Source organism: Parastagonospora nodorum, assembly GCF_000146915.1.
Source record: "Parastagonospora nodorum SN15 chromosome Unknown scaffold_13, whole genome shotgun sequence".
NCBI classification, from domain to species: Eukaryota; Fungi; Ascomycota; class Dothideomycetes; order Pleosporales; family Phaeosphaeriaceae; genus Parastagonospora; species Parastagonospora nodorum.
Window position 1 is genome coordinate 223,344 of NW_001884561.1, and position 19,035 is coordinate 242,378.

At 50.6% G+C, this 19,035-nt stretch overlaps 10 protein-coding genes across 10 annotated transcripts; 2 read left to right on the forward strand and 8 right to left on the reverse strand.

Annotated features, from left to right (window-relative positions):
• Window positions 1-299: 299 nt before the first annotated feature.
• On the reverse strand, window positions 300-1,052 carry SNOG_08573 (hypothetical protein; the record flags this gene model as incomplete). Its single annotated transcript, XM_001798830.1, has 1 exon — window positions 300-1,052. The coding sequence occupies one exon, from the start codon at window positions 1,050-1,052 to the stop codon at window positions 300-302; it is 753 nt and encodes a 250-aa protein (XP_001798882.1).
• Window positions 1,053-2,918: 1,866 nt separating this feature from the next.
• On the reverse strand, window positions 2,919-3,656 carry SNOG_08574 (hypothetical protein; the record flags this gene model as incomplete). Its single annotated transcript, XM_001798831.1, has 2 exons — window positions 2,919-3,203; window positions 3,258-3,656. 2 exons carry the CDS (start codon window positions 3,654-3,656, stop codon window positions 2,919-2,921), a joined length of 684 nt encoding a protein of 227 aa, XP_001798883.1.
• A 492-nt stretch (window positions 3,657-4,148) lies between these two features.
• On the reverse strand, window positions 4,149-4,853 carry SNOG_08575 (hypothetical protein; the record flags this gene model as incomplete). Its single annotated transcript, XM_001798832.1, has 1 exon — window positions 4,149-4,853. One exon carries the CDS (start codon window positions 4,851-4,853, stop codon window positions 4,149-4,151), a length of 705 nt encoding a protein of 234 aa, XP_001798884.1.
• A 1,385-nt stretch (window positions 4,854-6,238) lies between these two features.
• SNOG_08576 (hypothetical protein) lies at window positions 6,239-7,028 on the forward strand (the record flags this gene model as incomplete). Its single annotated transcript, XM_001798833.1, has 2 exons — window positions 6,239-6,274; window positions 6,319-7,028. 2 exons carry the CDS (start codon window positions 6,239-6,241, stop codon window positions 6,889-6,891), a joined length of 609 nt encoding a protein of 202 aa, XP_001798885.1. The 3' UTR covers window positions 6,892-7,028.
• Window positions 7,029-7,050: 22 nt separating this feature from the next.
• SNOG_08577 (hypothetical protein) lies at window positions 7,051-7,902 on the reverse strand (the record flags this gene model as incomplete). Its single annotated transcript, XM_001798834.1, has 3 exons — window positions 7,051-7,365; window positions 7,416-7,770; window positions 7,820-7,902. The coding sequence occupies 3 exons, from the start codon at window positions 7,900-7,902 to the stop codon at window positions 7,051-7,053; spliced, it is 753 nt and encodes a 250-aa protein (XP_001798886.1).
• Window positions 7,894-9,325, reverse strand: SNOG_08578 (hypothetical protein; the record flags this gene model as incomplete). Its single annotated transcript, XM_001798835.1, has 2 exons — window positions 7,894-8,772; window positions 8,829-9,325. 2 exons carry the CDS (start codon window positions 9,323-9,325, stop codon window positions 8,088-8,090), a joined length of 1,182 nt encoding a protein of 393 aa, XP_001798887.1. The 3' UTR covers window positions 7,894-8,087.
• A 664-nt stretch (window positions 9,326-9,989) lies between these two features.
• SNOG_08579 (hypothetical protein) lies at window positions 9,990-10,240 on the forward strand (the record flags this gene model as incomplete). The annotated part of the gene is made up of 2 exons (XM_001798836.1): window positions 9,990-10,103; window positions 10,184-10,240. 2 exons carry the CDS (start codon window positions 9,990-9,992, stop codon window positions 10,238-10,240), a joined length of 171 nt encoding a protein of 56 aa, XP_001798888.1.
• Window positions 10,241-11,919: 1,679 nt separating this feature from the next.
• SNOG_08580 (hypothetical protein) lies at window positions 11,920-13,662 on the reverse strand (the record flags this gene model as incomplete). Its single annotated transcript, XM_001798837.1, has 1 exon — window positions 11,920-13,662. The coding sequence occupies one exon, from the start codon at window positions 13,660-13,662 to the stop codon at window positions 11,920-11,922; it is 1,743 nt and encodes a 580-aa protein (XP_001798889.1).
• Window positions 13,663-14,304: 642 nt separating this feature from the next.
• On the reverse strand, window positions 14,305-15,553 carry SNOG_08581 (hypothetical protein). The gene is made up of 4 exons (XM_001798838.1): window positions 15,342-15,553; window positions 15,225-15,276; window positions 14,937-15,120; window positions 14,305-14,822 (listed from the first exon to the last, which is right to left on the reverse strand). Exons 1-4 carry the CDS (start codon window positions 15,469-15,471, stop codon window positions 14,646-14,648), a joined length of 543 nt encoding a protein of 180 aa, XP_001798890.1. The 5' UTR covers window positions 15,472-15,553; the 3' UTR covers window positions 14,305-14,645.
• A 468-nt stretch (window positions 15,554-16,021) lies between these two features.
• Window positions 16,022-17,406, reverse strand: SNOG_08582 (hypothetical protein). The gene is made up of 3 exons (XM_001798839.1): window positions 17,067-17,406; window positions 16,489-17,010; window positions 16,022-16,439 (listed from the first exon to the last, which is right to left on the reverse strand). Exons 1-2 carry the CDS (start codon window positions 17,275-17,277, stop codon window positions 16,532-16,534), a joined length of 690 nt encoding a protein of 229 aa, XP_001798891.1. The 5' UTR covers window positions 17,278-17,406; the 3' UTR covers window positions 16,022-16,439; window positions 16,489-16,531.
• Between the last annotated feature and the right edge of the window lie 1,629 nt (window positions 17,407-19,035).

The following is a 19,035-nucleotide window of genomic DNA, read 5'->3' on the forward strand; positions in this document are numbered from 1 at the left end:
GCGGATATGTGACCTTCAGAAGAGACAGTTGAGTAGTCGAGTCGAACGAAAGCTGCAAAAACTTAGCCCTGTTCCGCCCGTTCAATCCTAGGTCTGGAAACCGAAATCAGGGCGACAATCCGTCGATAAGCAAAACGGCCGAGCTCGTATAGCTTGAGGACGCGTTGTCAATATATAGTCGTGACTGTTGGCGACAGTGGCGCCGCCCAGGCAACATAACTTGCCCAATTCTGTAGCTGATGTTGATAGGAACACGTTCGTTATGTGTCAAATGCCTGTCATGACGTACCCAAACCAGCCTAGCCAAGCATTTCCACCTCTTCATCAGTGTCGTAATACTCCGGAGGATCCTCAGCACTGGGATGGTCTGCTTTGAGCACCTCGGCCAACTCCGGCTCGTCTGCCAGGGCATCCGACAGGGTCTCACCTCTGTATCCTGCCTCATACGCTTCGCCTATCTTATCGAGCGCGCGATCCAGCTTAGTGGGCTTGCGGTATCTGACCGAGTACTTATTGCCATACCATCGCGTATCTGGCTGATGGCGGGATGGAAGCACCGTATCGAAGACAGTTACGAGGATATCATCATCAAAGGTCATTTCGAAAGGCTGGGGTTCGGCAGTCATGGCGTTGAGATCGTCAGAAAGAGCTTCATCCAATTCCTCGTGGAACTCCTCGTCCTCAGTGGCGATACAGAGGTATTGTAGGTTCGGAAGCATAGTATGACGCATTTGCACGAGGTCGACGATCTGGCCGATGGATGGCTCTGCTTGTTCTGCGGACAAGTGGAAGATGAGCTGCTGGAGATTTTTGGGTAGTCGGTAGCATAAGCGGTAACTGTCTTCGATTGTATCCTCGTCCCTGTAAGGGTCAAGGACATCCAGATCTTCCACCATTTCCCACATATCGGCAGATGTATCAAGAGTCTTCAAAGCAGTGAAGTGCGTCAAGGAGCGAATGCGAAAATCGTCGTCCAGATCCGCGTCCAGAGTGTCAAGGTTTAACCAGAGTTCTTCCAGACTATCCTTCAGTGGCTCCAATATTCTGATCATCCCTGCGGGCGATGGACCATAAGGACCTTGTGCATCTTCCCCGCTGTAGTAGTAGAATGACTTCAGTTCCGGGCAAGCCTGGATGAGAGTCTGTAGATCGTTGATCTTGAGGCAGCAGCTCTTCAACTGAAGTGTTGTGAGTTGACTGAGCGATCCAGGCGGCAAAGTCAATGGCACGACGCTTGAGGGCTCAGGAAAGCTATCGCCAAAATTCCGATACCAAGAGCTGCCGAAACAGACTCTGAGCTGTTCAAGTCTTGGTGTTGTATTCAAAAGAAAGCTATAAAATCCAAGAGGCCATGCGAGGTCGCCGGTTTCACCACACAGTGTTAACTTGCGTAACGACGCAAATTTGTGGGATGCTCGCCACTCCAGCGATTTTACATCATGAGGACCACCTCTGAGAAACACTTCGTGCAGATTGGGCAGCATTGCAAGGAGAAGCACAACCTGAGCGTCCTCAACACCTGTGCGAAGTAGTTGGCAGAACTTGGTATCATATGGCACATCATTGAAATGTACTTCATTGCCAAACAAGTGTTCATACCCTGAGGTCGCGGGGTGATTAGCGACATGCACGTTAAACGTTGCGCCGGTGCAAACTTACAGGACGGAGAATTATGGACAGCTATGTCCTTGCTCATTGACTCCACTTTATCGAGCAGAAGACTAGACGACTCGTAAGTGTCGATCGCATTTATAACTCCTGCACACTTTGCAGTTTCTGCAAGGGTATAGTATTCCTCTCGGGTGAGTTCTTCCTTCCGGTATCTGTCAATGTCCAACTCTGATCTTCCATTCTGCATGTGTGGATAGAAGTGATCAAACGACTCCCACTCATGTAAATCCACTTGCCGAACATGCTTCGCAAGCTCAGGGCGTTCGATAATCTTCTTAAGAAATGGCAAGATGGAGCGTGTATACAGCCGCGGGTTGCTATATTCACGATAGAGCTCAGGTTCAATCGTGAAGTGCAGTTGTTTGCACACCAGTGAGACATTGAGCAGATCGACCTGACGCACGTAAGACGCGACAAGAAGTAGCAACTCTGGGCTCAAGTTCAAAAGCGACATCTCAAATGATGGATTTGATGCACCCTCTCACGAAATGCACCCGCCTGGAATTCTTGAAGGTATGCGAAAAAGCTTGTTGAAGAAAATGAAGTCTAGTGCGGACGATGAATGACTATATCTGGCCATGCGTAAGCGGGCTGATGTATCCACGAAACACACTAGGTTTTTCACATACTGATACTTGCTTACCCTGTCGTGAAATTTTGACACAGTGGTGTTTGATGGCGTGCGCGTGCGCTGATCGTACTGTTACGATTGCTGCTAATAATTGCGTCCCACCGCTTCAGAGCTGTCAATTTGCCGACGTGACTTTTAAGGGAATTGACGCGAAGAGTTAGCAGCTGGTGGAAGTGTGACAAGATGAAAAGGAGTGAATGACGTAAAAGCAGTGAGATCGGAACGTCAGCAATCTCTTAGCGCGTTTTGGCCCTGGTCCAAAATTCGCGTAACGCGTCGGAACGTGACCTCGTAACACAGGTGCATCTTTGACGTACGCCGATGTACGTCAGGTCATATCGCATAGCTGTCTTGCATCTTCAAAATGAAAGAGCTTGTCGCAAGCATTGGCCGGGCGCGTGTTGCCTGCATCAACGACATCATAAAGAAATCGGACATCACGTGTTACAATCAACCCTCGCATGTGTTATGATAGTTATTCATGGCGTCTGCATGTACGAACAGGAAGCATTCTGGCTCTCACCGAGTGTTTGCCATGCTCCAGGTATGATCATCAAAGAGCGACTATTCGAGCGACTCTCCGGGACTACGTACCAGGCTAAAAATCACAGTAGCCTTAGATCTTCGAAATTTCTGCCGGCTTAATACGCTTGGGGTGCTCGATCTCCCACTTCTCTTTCAAAGCCAGGGCATTTTCTGCTTTCTTGGTGAAGCCTTCAAAAAGGCTCGGCCATCCTCCACCAAGCGTTCGAATGTCCACAGGACGGCCAGACTTCGCGTTCACGTATGTGACGGAGCCTCGTAGCTCAGCAACAATGGCCTGCTGCTTAAGGGAGAAGAGAGAAGTCACTCCGTTTGTTCTTGTCGGCTCCATGTGTTCCTGGCGATGAGCAGCAATGAGCTATCTCGCGGTTAGTTCGCGATTCTACCTTCTTGGAACGGAAATTGTACTTACAGCATCTGGGTATTTGACCTGCCTCAAGATGGCGAGTTCGTACTTCCTAACGACAGGTATGACGGTTTTGGCTGTAATCATGCCTTCATACTCCTCCTCGTTGAGATATTCATCGTAGCATTCCATCACTCGATAGATGACTGTGCCCAGAAACTGCATGTAACGACTGTTCATGACATGACCAAATGGGTCCTGATCTTCGGCCCATAGCACTCCACGCTCGACCATGGTCTTCGGGTCGTATCCCATACCTTCAAGCGTGGCAAGCGCTTTCGTACGAAGAGGAGCATAGGGGTCGGTGTTGGGATGTGGAGATGGCGCGCCAGCATGTGAGTATGGCGAGTTATACGCTGAGTCTGCCAAGCGAGACGCGCGGGCAGTTGAACGATTGCTTGTCATGTTGACTGTTTCGCCGGTTCGTATGGTTGAGTTCAATTGGATTTGTGGAAGTTATACCAGGTCTCCAGCTGTGCCACATCGCTTAATCACTATAACTTGCAACCACGCCACTCGTGGTACTACCCCTGCTAGCCAAGGTACTCCTCTGAGTTCCGTATGCATAATTATCCGGACGACAGAAAACACCTCCGCATCGTGGCGTAGATAACGGAAAATTTCTCGAATCAGCAAGGCATCGATCAAGGTAATCCCCATTTCACTCAATACACAAAGGGAAGTAATGTGGTCGCCTAGCGTATATGACGTCCTGTCTACTTGCACCTGTATCAATTTATGGTGGAGGTAAACGATCTGAGAAGATAATTGTATTGCTATAGGCCTTTACACTTTTACGCTTTCGGGCGGGGTCAATTGCTGCCTGAGAAAGACACATGGAGCGGTGCCAGAGAGGATTATGAAGCCGAATACCAGCAGAGAGATATCTCATCCACATCATCGATCGAGCAATCTCCACCCCCATTGCATTTGTTTGCAAACAACGTTGACATCCCTTCCCTTATTCTGAAACTTGACTGTAAGCCATTCCTTGACCTGACGTGCTCGGTCGCAGCTGACGGGCTGCTCCCAATCATGAAAACCGAACTCGAGAAGCTCCAGCTTCGGGATGTCGATTAGATAATGAAGCTGGTGCATCAGGATGATGTTATCGAGGCTTTCGTATGCGTTGACAGAGCTACTGAGCGAGCTAATCGCCAAGGACGGAACGGTGCCGGGATCTGAGTACTCATCGCCAAGCATGACATTCAGGTGCCGCAAATTCGTACAAAGCGCGATGAGTTCAAAGCCTTTGATCTGCTCAGGTCCGTGGAAGTTGCGGAATGCTAGGTGTTGAATGGAGCGATAGCCGAGTTCGTTGGGGAGAGTTGCCAGCCATTTGCGAAGCCAGCAGGTTGTCGCGACACTTGAAGAGAAAGGCGTAACACGACTGATGAGATATGGCGTCGTTTCAATGTACAGCTGTTGCGATACACAGCAGATTGGTGGTAGTGCGCAGATTGGCGGTGTTACTGTCTGCTGCATCACATCGTGATGCCGGCTAAATTGCAGCCGTTCCTGATCGAAGATGTCGAAGACGTATTTGAAAATTTCGTCACGCAGCTCGCGCGGCAGACGCAACAACGGAGAGGCTTGTTCCATTGCCTGAGCAAAATATTGTGAGTGTGTGAAGTATGTAAGTCAATGTTTGCTGATAACTTCCTGCAGCCTGGTTGCGGCTCAACCAACCTCGCTAACACCGCATCTAGCTAGGCTGATATATCAGCGTGAGAGCCACACGAGACAGAGACACGCGAGAACGCTCGCGGCCATCTCATCTCAACTTCCTATGTCGAAATTGGACCCTTCGCTGTGTTAACCGCGATGCCGCCGAATGTAGGCTAAAGTCATGATTTGTTTCCTGCTCCCCATGAAATTGAGGCCTTGAGCTCGTCATCACACCGCACTTACTTCAAACGTTTTCCAGTACCTTTCCACGTCGCTACAAGCCTACGAATCGTGTTAGGCTTAACTAAAATATCACCAAAACGCTATGATAGGGCTTTAAGCTCAGTGTCAATGGGCGCGAGTGCAGCAAGATGTATAGATGACATAAGCCAAGCTTGATTGGGTTACGCAAAAGACGGCGTTGGTAACGTCATTGATATTATCTGGACCTATCGCAAATGCCAGCCGTCTTACCTGTGAAATCTCATGGTAGTAATGTCAGTACCACAAAGTCCTAGCAATACTATTTCATCATCTTTTGCGAGCTAGTGCTACCTCACACTCCCTGCCACTGTCTCACTTCTCGACAGCTCAATGGGTAGCATCTGGTCATCAGCAGAGCTTGACGATCAGGATGATAAATGGATAAGTGATGCGCGTTATGCGATGGAATCAGGGGCATTCTGTGTTGTTTGTGGTGCCCCCTTTGACATCGAAGGCGACGTATACAATTTGGATCCGAAAAAGCCACAATGCAAAGTCAGTATCCTCGACCGGCACATCATATTGAGCTAACGTGGAGGTACTAGTGGCTGTCAAATTTGCGGCTTCTTGGTGATTTTGAGGCCCTAAGTGCACACAGACTCACAAGCGGTCCATCTCAGTGGGTTTGTAGTCCAGTTTGGTTGTTGCAAGCTCACTAAACAGAAAGAAGGCCAGTAAACACTTCGAATGAGAAGGACATCTTTCTGTCGGAGAGGGCCGCGTTCCGAACTGCAGGCTATGGCGCCTTTCGTGTCCTAGATGACACGAGGACAGACGACATTTGGTACAACACACTTTGCCACTCGAGCAACTCTAAAAATACGCTGTTTCCACTACATGAAGCCTGTATTGATATAAGCTGTCGAGCTATACAAAACGTACATTTTCGGATGGAAGACACGAACTTGGAACCCACTCTTGCAACTTTGTATCAATTCCTGAACATCCGCTACTCGAATCGACACGAGATGGTCGAGCTCGAGACTAAACTGATGAACGACATCTTCGAATTATGTCATTAGTCGGGACTTTACGGACCACGAAGTGTTTTGGCCATGACCAAGGCTGAGTGGTGGGGTGGAGGATATGATGTGTGTAATTTCCACAAGCGTTGAGCTCGGTTGACATGGTATAGAGGTTCTATGCCGACCCGATTGACATTTCGGACATCGCGGACTTCATTCACGATGTCCTTTCGGTATCGTCACCGGAAGTGCCGGCCAAAGGCATCCCTCAAAATTCGGAGCAAGAATATCGGGGCATCGAGCGACTCCCGAATGAGCTGCTCGATGCAATCTGTCATTACCTCCCGACTCAATCCATCATCAAGCTCCATCGCACATCAAAAACAATGATCCAAAAGGTGCGGCTAGACAATGGCTTCTGGCGTAGCCATTTCTTTACTGGGAGCCTACATGCACACTTGTGGGACTTGAACGCGAAAGACATCGAGGCACTGGAGCAAGGACCCAGAAACGTACCCCTAGCTACAGATTGGGATTGGAGAAGTGTTGCGAAGCTGTTGGCAACGAAACAGTTCCCTATCGCAGGTTATGACCCGCGACTAGACAACATGCCGCTAGGACTCTGGAATCGATGCAGGATCTGGAGCATTGTCGAGAAGGCCTTTGAGCACGACTTTCTTGAAAAGCCATTCCACGGACAGAGCAACAGCGGCACCGACGCATCAAGATACGATGATGCTTAAACATTTATGCTATCTGTGCTCCGTGCACATGAACGATCACGGCCAGAAGTTTCAATATCTCAGGGAGCTGTATTCATCCCGATGTTTTTACCAAACATCGCCAACGAAAATGTCGGCCCGCCTTGCCTCTCTAGCAGAGACCCTCCATAGCATAGCCCCCTATTCCGACGCCATTGCTGCCACAAAATCCTGCCAGCTCGAACTGTCGAAGCTTTGGTAGAAGTCTGTCTTCGCACTCGTCAAAAACAAGAATGCTGCCCTTTCTCGCAATCTCACTGTCAAGTCCTGAATATCCTCCTCTGGAACCGAGTTCAGCATGTAGCACGTTTGCGAGCGATCATACGGCGAAGTCGCTAGCCATTTCTGATAGTGTTCTTTGACGAACTCGTCATATGAAGTCTCAGACACCACCGTAATATCCGGGCCAGGCTCCGCTAGCGATTTGTTGACCGCAGTGCCTGGATTGTGAATCATCTTGAACATGTCAGTTCAACAATAGAATTTATTACAGGCTTTTGGCTCACCAGTCGTTCTCCGCCGATTCGTGCGTTTTTCCACGCTACGCTATTGATAGTGTCGAGGTATTGCTTAGTCTTCGGCGTGTAAAGATTCGGCGTCTCGTCCACGAAGATGCCTTGCATCTGAAGCTTTTCATCCTCCAGCGCCCAGTCCGCATACGTTTGAACGTCTTTCAACACATCTTCTATTGGCCTGTTGCAGTACGTCGAGTGTACGTAACCGACAATTCGTACATTGGAGTACGAGCCGAGATGCGGTATCTCGCGGGTATAGTCTGCATTAGGCCACCATCCGGCCCCGCCCGGACCATTGCTCGGATTGATTATAACGATGAAGTCTAGATTAGGATTTGCTTCAATGCTAGGACTCGTTAGCCTAGGCGCCGAGATCGAAGCAAAGTCATATCTACGCTGTGTAGATTGGATCCCATGCGCCTTGATTCGGGTATACATATAGAGGAAGTAGGATTGTGGCCTTCATATTGTTAGACATACTTGCATTCGCGTCTAAGGAAGAGCTTATGTGTCCTTTCGTACACCCGCTCTTTAACCGCTGACTAAGCACGGACAACCAGGCACATGCACGAAGAAGTCTGGTGTGCCTAGTCGGAACTTTTTACAAGAACGCTTTGATGCTTTTTTACAGCCTGGAAAAGGTGCCTTCGTTGTCTTCAGATATTACCAAGAAACATCAAGCCACTGCTCCCAGAACGAGCTGTACCCTGCATACACATTATCCGTCAAGTTCGTCAGATACAACCACTCCACATCCCTCCGAACGCTTTCCACAATTCTTCGTAGTCCTCCTCGTCCTAGGTCTTTTGGCACTGAGTTCACGAGCATGGCGAAGCTCTCTCTTTCACCTTTTGCTGCGGCTAATTCCGCATGCAGCGCTTCTCTTTCCGGCATATCATCGTAAGCGCCCTCAAACATAACCACAATATCAGGCTTCTCATCCATTAAGTCCGCATCTGGTATATGTCCAGCGTTGTGCACGACCAAGCCTTTCCGACCGTCGGCCCAGCCATCGGCGGTTCGGACCGTCGCGCTCACATTGCGCAAATAAGCCTGCACCTTGCCTTCATCGTCATTCTTCCACGGTGTTCGGTCGAAGAAAATGCCGTCCAACGCGAAGTCTTCTGTTACATTCGACCACCCTGCGTACGTCGCGATCTGAGTTCGCACGGTTGCGTTCAGCATGGTCCCGTTGGCAGTATCGATGTAACCAAGCACCTGCACGTTGGCAAACTTGTTGATGCGTTGGACAGATTCTATCATCGTGGCGGATGGCCATGTGGCATTGCCTGGCCCGTCATTCGGATTGACGACGACGCTGAAGTGTATGTCGTGGTATTTGATGATGCTGTGCGTAAGGTCAGCATTAGGTGATCGGGATGTCACTTGAAGAAGCCAACATACGCGTCTTCTAATCGTTCCCAAGAATCGTTTACTGTGTCCACGAAGAATGGTACCAGTACATTGATTGGTAATGGCTTAATGTACTTTTGTGGCAGAATCACTGCAAGTGGTATTGCAACTGCCAGGAGTACGGCGAGACCGAATGTTACTGCAAATGCAAGCACTCGGTCATTTATCTTTTTCCTTGGCTTCTCCCACCTCTTGGGATCGTATTTGCTTTCGTGGCGAAATATCATGGATTGTGAACTGCCGTTCAGCGTGCGTGGTCGCGGGCGTTCGGTAACAACAATTGTCGCTGTTGGGATCTCCAAGTACGGCGTACCTCTCTTTTCTTTCACTTCATCTGGTGGATCAAGGTATTGTGTCGGTGTATCTGCGCGTTGGTAGGTAGAGCGCCGCTGACTTCTTGGAGGTATGGCCAGGTTGTAGGGGTCTGAGACATTCCGCTGCGATGGTCGAGACTGCCGCTCAGACAGAGGAATCAGAATGCCGGACATGTTTTGGGTATGCTTTGGCAGTTATTTCATCCAGGTACGTATCTTTCGAATCGTGGTGTTGGTTTTGCGATAACCTGTGGTGAGGTGTTGATGGAATGCATTCCTCGCTTCTCAGGCAACATCACGGATTGCGAAGCACGTTGCACACAGGAGCTCATGGTGACGAATCTCTTTCCAATTTTGAAACAATCCCTCTCTGTATGTAGATAACGAAGCCTACAGCTATAACAGGTGCTCAGAAACATGCTGCGAATGTTGATGAAAGAAGCATAGCACACTGTAGTGTATACGCCTATGACTGCCATTGGTGATGCTGCCCAGATGAGGTAATGACCAGAAGTTCTAGAAGACCCAAAACAGATCGGATCCGGCTGGCCAACCATCTGGATATCTGATGGAAGCTGACTGCAGCAGAGTCCCACTTTAGCATTGCACTCCAGCTGAACAAGACACATGTCTACACAAGTTCAGTAGCTGCTCGAGCGATTCACTGCCAGTAAAAACCACGAGTCTATCAAGAAGGAGAGAGGAGAATTGCGAACTCTTCCACGCCTATCGAGGGGCGGATGATATGGTGACTGCATACTACGCGAAGTCACACAAGACGGTCGTTGCCAGTCCCTTGAGCTTAAATGGCTTGAACTTTCTCTGAGCCCATTCAAATATGCCGCTTGAAGAGACCATATGTCTATCACGACCGCTCTGGCATTCTTCCAGCTCTCAAATCAACTGCCCCATATTGTTTTTCAAACCTGGCAATGCGAACATTGCGACGATAGTAGCAAATACCGACAGAAAAGCACCTCATTCGCATGAACGAATTCCTTTTTCATGACATATAGCTATGCAAATCACCAGACGAGTGGCATTTCAGAGATCACGACTATCGCTGAGAACACGGAAGCTGCAGCATAGCTCGAGAACTTATGCAAGAGCGTTGTAAGTGATGAGAAGTCGCGTTCGTCTGTCGTGTCGCTGAATTAGTACGTTACACTTTTGCATTAAAAAACGGGCCAAGACTTCTAGGTAGTCGAACATTACATCGAGACAATTGTAGAGGCACGTCAACATGATTCCAGTCGTAAGATTAGTTATGTTCAAGTATGTCGAATATCAGTAGCGCAGTATTGTTACCCAATACATGTTCTGAAAGACGCACAGCCAGCAGAAGGTCTAGAAGATATCGCAAAATGCGAGAAGTAATACTTGGTCGCGGAGAATGGTACGTCTGCATTAGATGGTCGGCGCGAGCATGTTTGTGGTAGCCTCAATCATACAATTATCTCGTACGTTGCGATTCTACATTGCATTACAGTCGAAGAGATCCAGGAACACTGTTCTAACCTCAGAAAAAATTCTCTCTTGCACAGTTGAAGTCTCGTTCCGTAGGCCTTCGAATCCACATGCATGACCGCACTCTATGAGAATCATTCTATCTTATCTTTGATATTCCCTATTCAATACCACTCCAGCGATTTGTAGCTTCTATCTGAATAATCATTAGCCGGTAGGTCTCTCTGTCTCGGAGCTCAGCAGCCCAGTGCTCAACGCCACTGAGATACAGCTCGTTGCTTGCGAAGCGCTACGGAGCAATGTAAATGCGCGCACAATTCCAGATGCAGATCCTCCAGCGACATCGACATCCAGGATAATAGCCACAGGATGGCACGCTCGCGCAATGCGGTAGAGACATCCCGAAGCATTGTCCATGAACTCGACACGACGCCCCTGCTCAGTCCCTTTACAAAACTAAACGCCATACCAACCTGACACCAAACAAGGGGCCGATCCTGAATACTGCCTGCAACCTCCATGTACTCCACAGCGCGTTGATGATGCTTATGTTTTTCTCGGCTATCAGAACTATGCTTCAAAGCTACTTCGATGCTGTATACTAACACGCATCATGATACCGAACAGAGAGTCGATTCAGAACTGCATATGCAGCTCATTGCGCGCTTACAATGGATGTATAATTTCTACGTATCGTAACTACGCTCTGAAGATAGCTTTTGCCCACGCACACACTTTCTCTGTACGCATATACAACCGCGTACATCTACAGTCAATGGGCACTTGTATCAAGGCCGATGCAGAAACACCACCCCGACTTAACGTATAGCTCAGTGCGCGCTAACAATGTATACGTGATTTCTAAGCCTTCGCAAGCAATGCTGATATGCCGTAATGACGCCTTCATCCTACTTATATCCCTTCTACAAACATACACAGAACCCCGCGCATTCGCGTGGGCTAGGAAGACAGATCTTATGCATTCAGCTATGATGTGCAAGTCGTCGAGGAAGGGTAGTATATGGGGCGCGTGGCAAAACATAAGAGGTTCTGATGTTGGATCACCGTCCCGTAGGCGGTAGTTGCACGAATGCTACAGTCTGGATATCGCGGAAGTAGTGTGTGGGTTTAGATGTAGCAGAACATGACAAAGTGCACGAAAATTGTCGGGAAATGCTGATGCATGAGTGCTGCGTGTCGGACTTCAGCTACCCCCATCTTTCACAACGAAACATAAGAAGTCCTCCTGTCTCCATACCCTCGATGCTCACCGCTCAAACACCCCACGAAACCTTCAATCTCTACCCCACCCACCCCATCCTCCTCACCCACTCCCCCTTCCCCACACACACCCTCTCATCCCGATCATCCATGACCCACCCCACGCCCTCGCCAAACACGCTCTCATCCCCAATCTCCCCAGCATACAGCCACGCGCAAAACTCCTCGCACAGCCTCGTCTTCCTCCCCCAGCGCTCACACACAACAAGCTCGTACACCGGCCTGCTAACATCGACGTGCCGATCATAATGCATCCACAAACTGCGCGCAAAGTCGGGAAACGCGCCGTCGGAGAAGCGGATGTTGTCGAGTGTGATGTGCTGGGAGGAAGTTTGCGGAGTGAGTAGGGAGAGGAGCGAGGAGGCGGATAGGAGCGCGTTGCGGAGTGCGAAGGTTTTCAGGCGCGGCAACAGCGCGGCGGGGATGCTGATGCCCGGGCCGAACACGGTGTCTATGACATCGGGAACGTCTGAGCGGCGGGTGGAGCAGTTGGGCGCGAGGTCTAGATGCTCGAGATGTGTGAGGGCGGACAGAAAGGCGTGGAGGTGCGGGGAGCGCAGGTAGTGCGCAGTGTTGTTGCGTTCGAGGTGGGAGCCGTGGGAGTTGAGGGTGAGTTGGAGGCGCTTCAGGGGGATGGAGCGGGCCATCAGCATGGTGTTTGTGAGGTCGAGGTTGGGGGCAGCGAAGAGCTGGTGGCTTATGCCGATAGCTTCGTGACCAGTGTAGATGATGAAGTCGGATATGGTTGGGTTGGGGGCGGTGAGTAGGGAGGAGATAATAGTGCTGTAACCGCGGAACTCGTGGGGGAGAGACGCTTTGGGGTCTTGGATTTTACGCGACATGGTGTCGTTTCGATGGGCAGTCTGAGATGATGTGCTATGTGGCCTGTAGCCAAGCCATGGCCATACGGATGGTTTGCGGAAGCCGGGTGGTAGTGAACGATGGAAGGGTGTGTGGTACACGGGTTGGAGATGCCATGGTCTCCAGACCTCACTCGTCAACACAATCCTCTCCAATTTTGGACAGCTTTCCAGTACGTGTCGAAGTGCTGCTGCATCGTACCCTCGCTCCATGGCTTCCTGCTCTTCTTCATACAGCTCTTGATATCTTTCATAACTCTCATCAACGCTCACGGCCCCCGCATGTCGCCCAATGACATGCCTCGCTGATTGATTATCATACCGCAGTAATATCTCACTTGCCATTTCTGTGAGTTTCCCGTCTTCGTCAAAATAGCCATCGTGCTCATGCGCCATGTACTGTCCCCGGTCTTCGCAATTGAATAGTATGAGCTCTTTCAGCATCTTCTCCGTCTCTCTCCGCTGATCCTTTTCGTCTGCCTCAATAGCTTTACAGAAACTTTCCAAATCCGGATACTCGTCTAGTTGCGCATCGTCCCAGACTACCTCCAAAACATCCAACCTGTACCGAGGATGGTCCATAATCTTCCGCAGACATTGCAAGTTCGCACGATTGGGCGAGATGAAGACGCGATCGATGCGAAGATCCACATTCCTGGCCATATACGTGTTCGCCAGTCGTAGTCTCTTGATGTCTGGCCTCGAAAGCTCTTCGCAGATGATGGCCAATAGCTCAGCCGGCAGATCCAGAATGGTCTTGCGTTTCTTCATCTCGCCAGTGCCGAATGCCTCTGGGAATTCTTCACCAAATAGATCTTCCATGAAACTTAGGGAAGGTATGTCGTTGACGTTGGTCATGACTTGGGAGATGCGTCGTTTGTTGACTCCTGCTCGTGTGGCCATGCTGGTTTTTCGCCGAGGCGACTTGGCCGGGCGTATCTGCAGGTTGGAGAACATCCTTCAGGATTTCTTTGCTGGGCACCCGAGGCAGGCAGCGTAGAGTAGCAATGTGAAAATGCTTAGTAAGAGCTTTAACGGCATGCGCTCGACCATCCGAGTTCATGTAGTTGGGTATGCGGGGAGGTGTGACAAATCGAGGATCATGGCCTCAGCCGGGAAAGAGCGCAGACGTCTCCATGTTGGGCATGCACAAAAAGTAAAGAATATAGCAAGGATTGAGGGTACAAAGACATGAAAGGTAGGAAGACGTGCAGTGGTGGAGACGTGCTAGAAGTGTAGTGAGACAGCTGCACCTGCGACCACGGTCATGCATGCCGCCCCTCATGGCACCTCCAGGGGCGTCGATAGGCTCTGGAGGCCTTCCATCTCAGCTCGGACAGGACGCATTCAATCAGAGAGTGTGCACCTTGACGCGATAATAAACAAATCACGATTTAATATCACACCTGCAAGATAAAGGTCGTAATGCCAGTGTGCCCCTTCGCTTAAGGCGGTTCGTGTGCAAAAGCCGCCCGCAGTGGGTCTTCAATCCCTACCCGCGCCAAAGTCTTCCACGACATCACAGCAACACTGACGAACGCATTCACGATATTCTGGTCTTCTCGTTACGTCGAGCGCTATCCAGCGACCCGATAGAGATGCCTTTAACGTACATAAACAGGTACAGCCAGTTCCACCAGCACGTAACCTGCGAGTAGTCCTCCAATGAACATGCACCGCCCAACGATCGTTGCCGTGTGTTCGCCCGCCGAAGCGAAGCAATCACCAGCTATTCCGTCCGCAGCGAGTGCGCTCGCTCTTCCCGTTTCGATGTTGTAGATGCCAGTACCCGATTGCATGCCAAACCCGCCATACCGATGCCGAAGCCTGGATACGATCGGGGCCGTGTGTGAAGTCGATAGCAGGGAAGGGGGCGAGTCGTTCACCTAGGAACCCTCCTCGGGGATGGTGTTCTTGTTCTTCTTCTTCTTGCCGCCGGAGCCGCCGCCGCCCGACATGGACGAGGTTGGCGTGTTAGACTGATGGACGACAAAGCGGGTGTAGCACTCTTCTGGGTCCCACTCGAAGCCAGCGAGATATGGCTTCTCGATCTCGTCATCTGCCTAGGGTGAAGTTAGCAAGCTGCTAGAAGTGATGCATCGGAGACTGGTGGGTGCATGTGATTGTGAGGCATCGGAAGATGCGGCTCGGATACTGAAAAGAGAAGGAACACATACGCGCTTCTTGAATTGCTTGTGGATGGCGTCTAATGCGTCCTTGATGGTGACGCCCTTCATGTTCCGTGCGGTGACCTCCAGGCCGAGCGGGAAGTGCAGGGTGATCTTCTTCAGCTTGGGCAAGCACAATGGCAGCTTCAAGACTGCTGGGTCCTCGACCTTGCTTGATGACTCGTTGAGCTTCCTGTGGATGCCAGTCAGAATAGCTCTTCTTGTACAGCTTGCCGCGACAACCGAACGCCCCGGATGTTGCGGAAGTAGACATCAAGGTGAGGAGCTTCCACATACCATCCGAGCTTCTGTGTCTCAATTGAGATTTGGATTTCTTTCTTCTCCTTCTCTGTTGTTCAGTCAGCCCCACCTGCCCCTCCAACCCCTCACTTGGGGTCGTATCGTCGCACTGACCAAGATCCTCGATGGCATAGACATCAGCGGCCATGGAAGAAGCTCTGCGGTGGCCCTTCTTGACCTCCTCAGCCGTAGCCTTGACGAAGTTGTCATTGGCCGAATCGACCTTGGAGAGTGTGTCTGTCATGGTTGCGATTGTGAAGGGGTTGGATCAATGGAAGAGCTTCGAGAAGCTGAATGCTTGATGGTTGAGTATGAGGGTAAGGTACGAGAGATTGCAAGGCACAGTTGAGTGTGAAGAGGAGGAGAAGCAAGGGAGGGCGCGGTTTATGAGGGGTTTCGCACATGTCACTTGATCAGCACACCATGGTCATCCAATCCAATGAAACGGGTGTCCGTGAACTCATGGGCCCGAGCGTCTGGGGTGCAGTGCGGGGAAGGAGCTATCAAGACGCTCCTGGAATGAGGGGAACAATGGGCAATGAGCGGGAACATCAAGATGGCAAAGCTAAACTGGCTGGAATTGAGCCTCCGGATAGCTACCTAGATCAGTCTGAGCCTCAATTTCATGTTGTTGTTCGCGAAGGCAGCTCTGGGACGATGGTAACGTGAGCTCACGCGACTCGGGTTACGTCACCGCGATCAGGTGAGATGCGCATCCCACTCATTCCAGCGCGGAGCTTAACATGATCCGAAGGTAAATTACAATTCAAGCATCTGGTTATAGTGGTGCACTCTGATTTGTGACACTTCAATTGAACAGACTTCGTTTGTTCCATCCATGCTACTCTCTGGTGTGCTATGTTTCCACTACGAGTGACCTACAATGCTGACAGGAACATACAGCTCCTCGAGGTACTTCTCCTCCTCCTCTGTCAGCTCCTTGCCTCGTGCATCAAGCGCCTCGTCCATACGCGCCACGCTCGAGAAGCCAATAATGGGGCTCGAGACGCGCTTATTGATCCACGCGAGCGCGACATGGCTCATCTTCCAGTCATGCTTCTTCGCAAGCTCCTCCACGCGCTCGATGATCTGCTTGTCATTGTTCTGGCGGCCGGTCTGCAGCGCATTGGCCTTTTCTTCGCCTTCTGAGCGCGTGGTGCTGCCGAAAGCGGAGGAGGGGCGGGCGAGATGTCCACGGCAGAGGGGTGCCCACTAGAAGCTGTCAGTAACTCAAGAGAATAGGACGTGTCTGGTAACATACCGGAATGAGACCAACACCAGTGTCGTTGCAGAACCTGTTCATCTCACGCTCTTCCTCGCGGTAAAGCAGGGTTGTAGTGGTTCTGCATGCTGATGAACTTGGTCCAGCCGTTCTTCTCAGCAGCGAATTGCATCCGCGCAAACTGCACGGCCCACATGGAGCTGGCACCAATGTAGTGCACCTTGCCGCTCTTGACCAGGTCATGCAGCGCCTCCATTGTCTCCTCGATAGGTGTGTTGTGGTCGAATCGGTGGATTTGGAGGAGATCGATGTAGTCGGTGTCGAGACGCTTCAGGGAGGCATTGACCTGGTTGAAGATGGCCTGACGCGACAGGCCGCCTTGGTTGGTGTAGTCTCGGAGTTGTGGAAGCTCCGTGCCATACTGGATGGTTCGCAGACCTGGGTCTTCGCCCGTGTATCCGTAGCACTTGGTGAGGATGACGAGCTTGTGGCGGGGTAGTTCGTACTTCTTGATCGCCTTGCCAATGATCTCTTCCGAGACTCCGTTGGAGTAGACATTGGCTGTGGTGCATACATTAGCGACTGGGGCAATCGAGTCCCATTCTCCAGAGACGTACCAGTGTCCCAAGTTGTCAGACCACGGTCGTATGCAGCCTTCAGCAACGGTAGCGACTCTTCTTCCTCAATGACCCACGGCTGCCACTTCGACGAGCCAATGCTCATGGCACCCAGAATGGGCACCGAAACCTTGAGGCCGCTATTTCCCAAGCGCCTGTATTCGGCTTTCGACTCCTTGAGGAGGCCCTCGACGTCTAGCTTGTCTGGCATGATTGCGTATCTGTCGATGTAGGGTGGAGGTCAAGGTGAGGAGACTTTTGACTGAGCAATGCGCCTCTGAAGACACTCCATCCTCTTATAGCTGCAGCTACAGCTCGTCATGGTCCCAATTAGGAAGCAGCGACGGGTGAATCGCTGTTCAACGCGGATTTTGCGGCGATAGCTCGACATTGCCGGTGGGTGATGCGGGGTGTAGGCACGTTATGCCGCGCCAAGCGTGCGTCATCCATTATTGCTGCTGTTGCGAAGCTGTCCGCGGGGAAGATGTACGTATGAAGGTTTATAATGTTGACTGGTCATAATTGGAAAATCAGAATCGGGTGGGTGTCGACGCGTCGTTGAAAGCGCGGTCTTAGTGAAACTGGCAATAGCAGGAGCGACGACGGCAAGTTCCGCTCACATAGTCACAACATCTTTCCATGTCATCTCTTCGCAGCTGCACGCCACCACAAATGTGTCTCTCTTTCTCAACTGTTCTTTGTTCTGTGCACAAGTCCTAGTGTACGTACTTCGAATCATTTTACATGCTCACATCAAAGCGCTTACACGATGAATACTCTCTTCGATGAGCAAGGCACATCACCTGGACATATGAGCGACCAGTACACGGTCAAGGAGCCTTCTGCGCACACAGCTGGGACGTTTATATTGATTCATACTGCTGGAAAAAACAAGGGTGATGACGCGTGCCATAAGGTGGTGCGGATATAAGTCATGCCAGCACCAGTACCTGCACATCGTCGGTTCTACGACACACTTTCATGGCAACTGTTTTGAGTTTCTCACATGAATAACCCGAAGATTAGAATTCGCAACTCTTATGTTCATTCTTTCGAGTTATCTACCGTGCTCTCCTCTCTCCAGCTTTCATAGTCTCTGCTTGATCCGACACGACTCGAATGCGTGACAATGGCACCATCTCTCGCTCATTCGTACCAACCATCATCCATGTCTCTGGAATCACACATACCGGACTAATGCAAGCCTCTCCACATTTGACTGCTTGCCCGTCCCCTATCGGCAAGTCCCTTCCAAGCGTAAGCTATGCTATCGCTGGCATTGCTTGCGCCTACCTGCATTTCATCTTCACCTTCTACATGTCTGTAAAGTAAAGATGGCAGCTTGAATACGGTATCCAGGTACTCCGGATTTGAGCGCTCAGTACGCGTGAACATGACGAACGGGAAGTGCCGACACGGGCACTGCTTAAGGCGTATCCAACATGACTGCATCCCCACCCCAACCCAGCACTCTCCTATCCCACCCCGCCTCACTCCGTTTCCAAATCTTCCGCGCCATCATCACCGCCAACACAATGACCCAACCCGAATCCTCACTCCCCTGAGCCTCGTCCTCTCACGGCCTACGTCCTTATCATACCCTCCTTTTCTATGATACACAACTAAAGTCCGAATTTGAACCATCAAGGTTTGAAACACAGAACTCCTTCCCATCCGCGCTAGTCGACGAGTCTCATTCATCCATCTTCACCTTGCTGCCCGTCAGCGCGATCTGCGATCCGAGTCCTGTGTTTATCAAGGCAGTCGCTCTAGAAAGCGACATGTCCGAGTTTGTGGCATCAAGGTGTGAGGGATGATCGAAGGAGGAAGTGCGCAGATTGAGGAGTTGTGGGGGTCCCTCGGATGACGGTTGTAGGATCTTTGCACGAGCATCGAATAGGAAAGATGCTACAAGTGGCTTTATCGACTCAATAATAAGGATACATCAAATTGATAAATTGGTGGATAT

What these genes read in the sequence shown, in the direction of transcription:
- SNOG_08581 (XM_001798838.1), bottom strand. Translation starts at nt 15,471, where the DNA reads ATGACAGACACACTCTCCAAGGTCGATTCGGCCAATGACAACTTCGTC. An exon ending in CTATGCCATCGAGGATCTTG is followed by an intron (nt 15,277 to 15,341) that starts GTCAGTGCGACG and finishes ACTGAACAACAG; the next exon opens with AGAAGGAGAAGAAAGAAATC. An exon ending in GAGACACAGAAGCTCGGATG is followed by an intron (nt 15,121 to 15,224) that starts GTATGTGGAAGC and finishes TGGCATCCACAG; the next exon opens with GAAGCTCAACGAGTCATCAA.
- SNOG_08582 (XM_001798839.1), bottom strand. Translation starts at nt 17,277, where the DNA reads ATGCCAGACAAGCTAGACGTCGAGGGCCTCCTCAAGGAGTCGAAAGCC. An exon ending in TCTGACAACTTGGGACACTG is followed by an intron (nt 17,011 to 17,066) that starts GTACGTCTCTGG and finishes TATGCACCACAG; the next exon opens with CCAATGTCTACTCCAACGGA.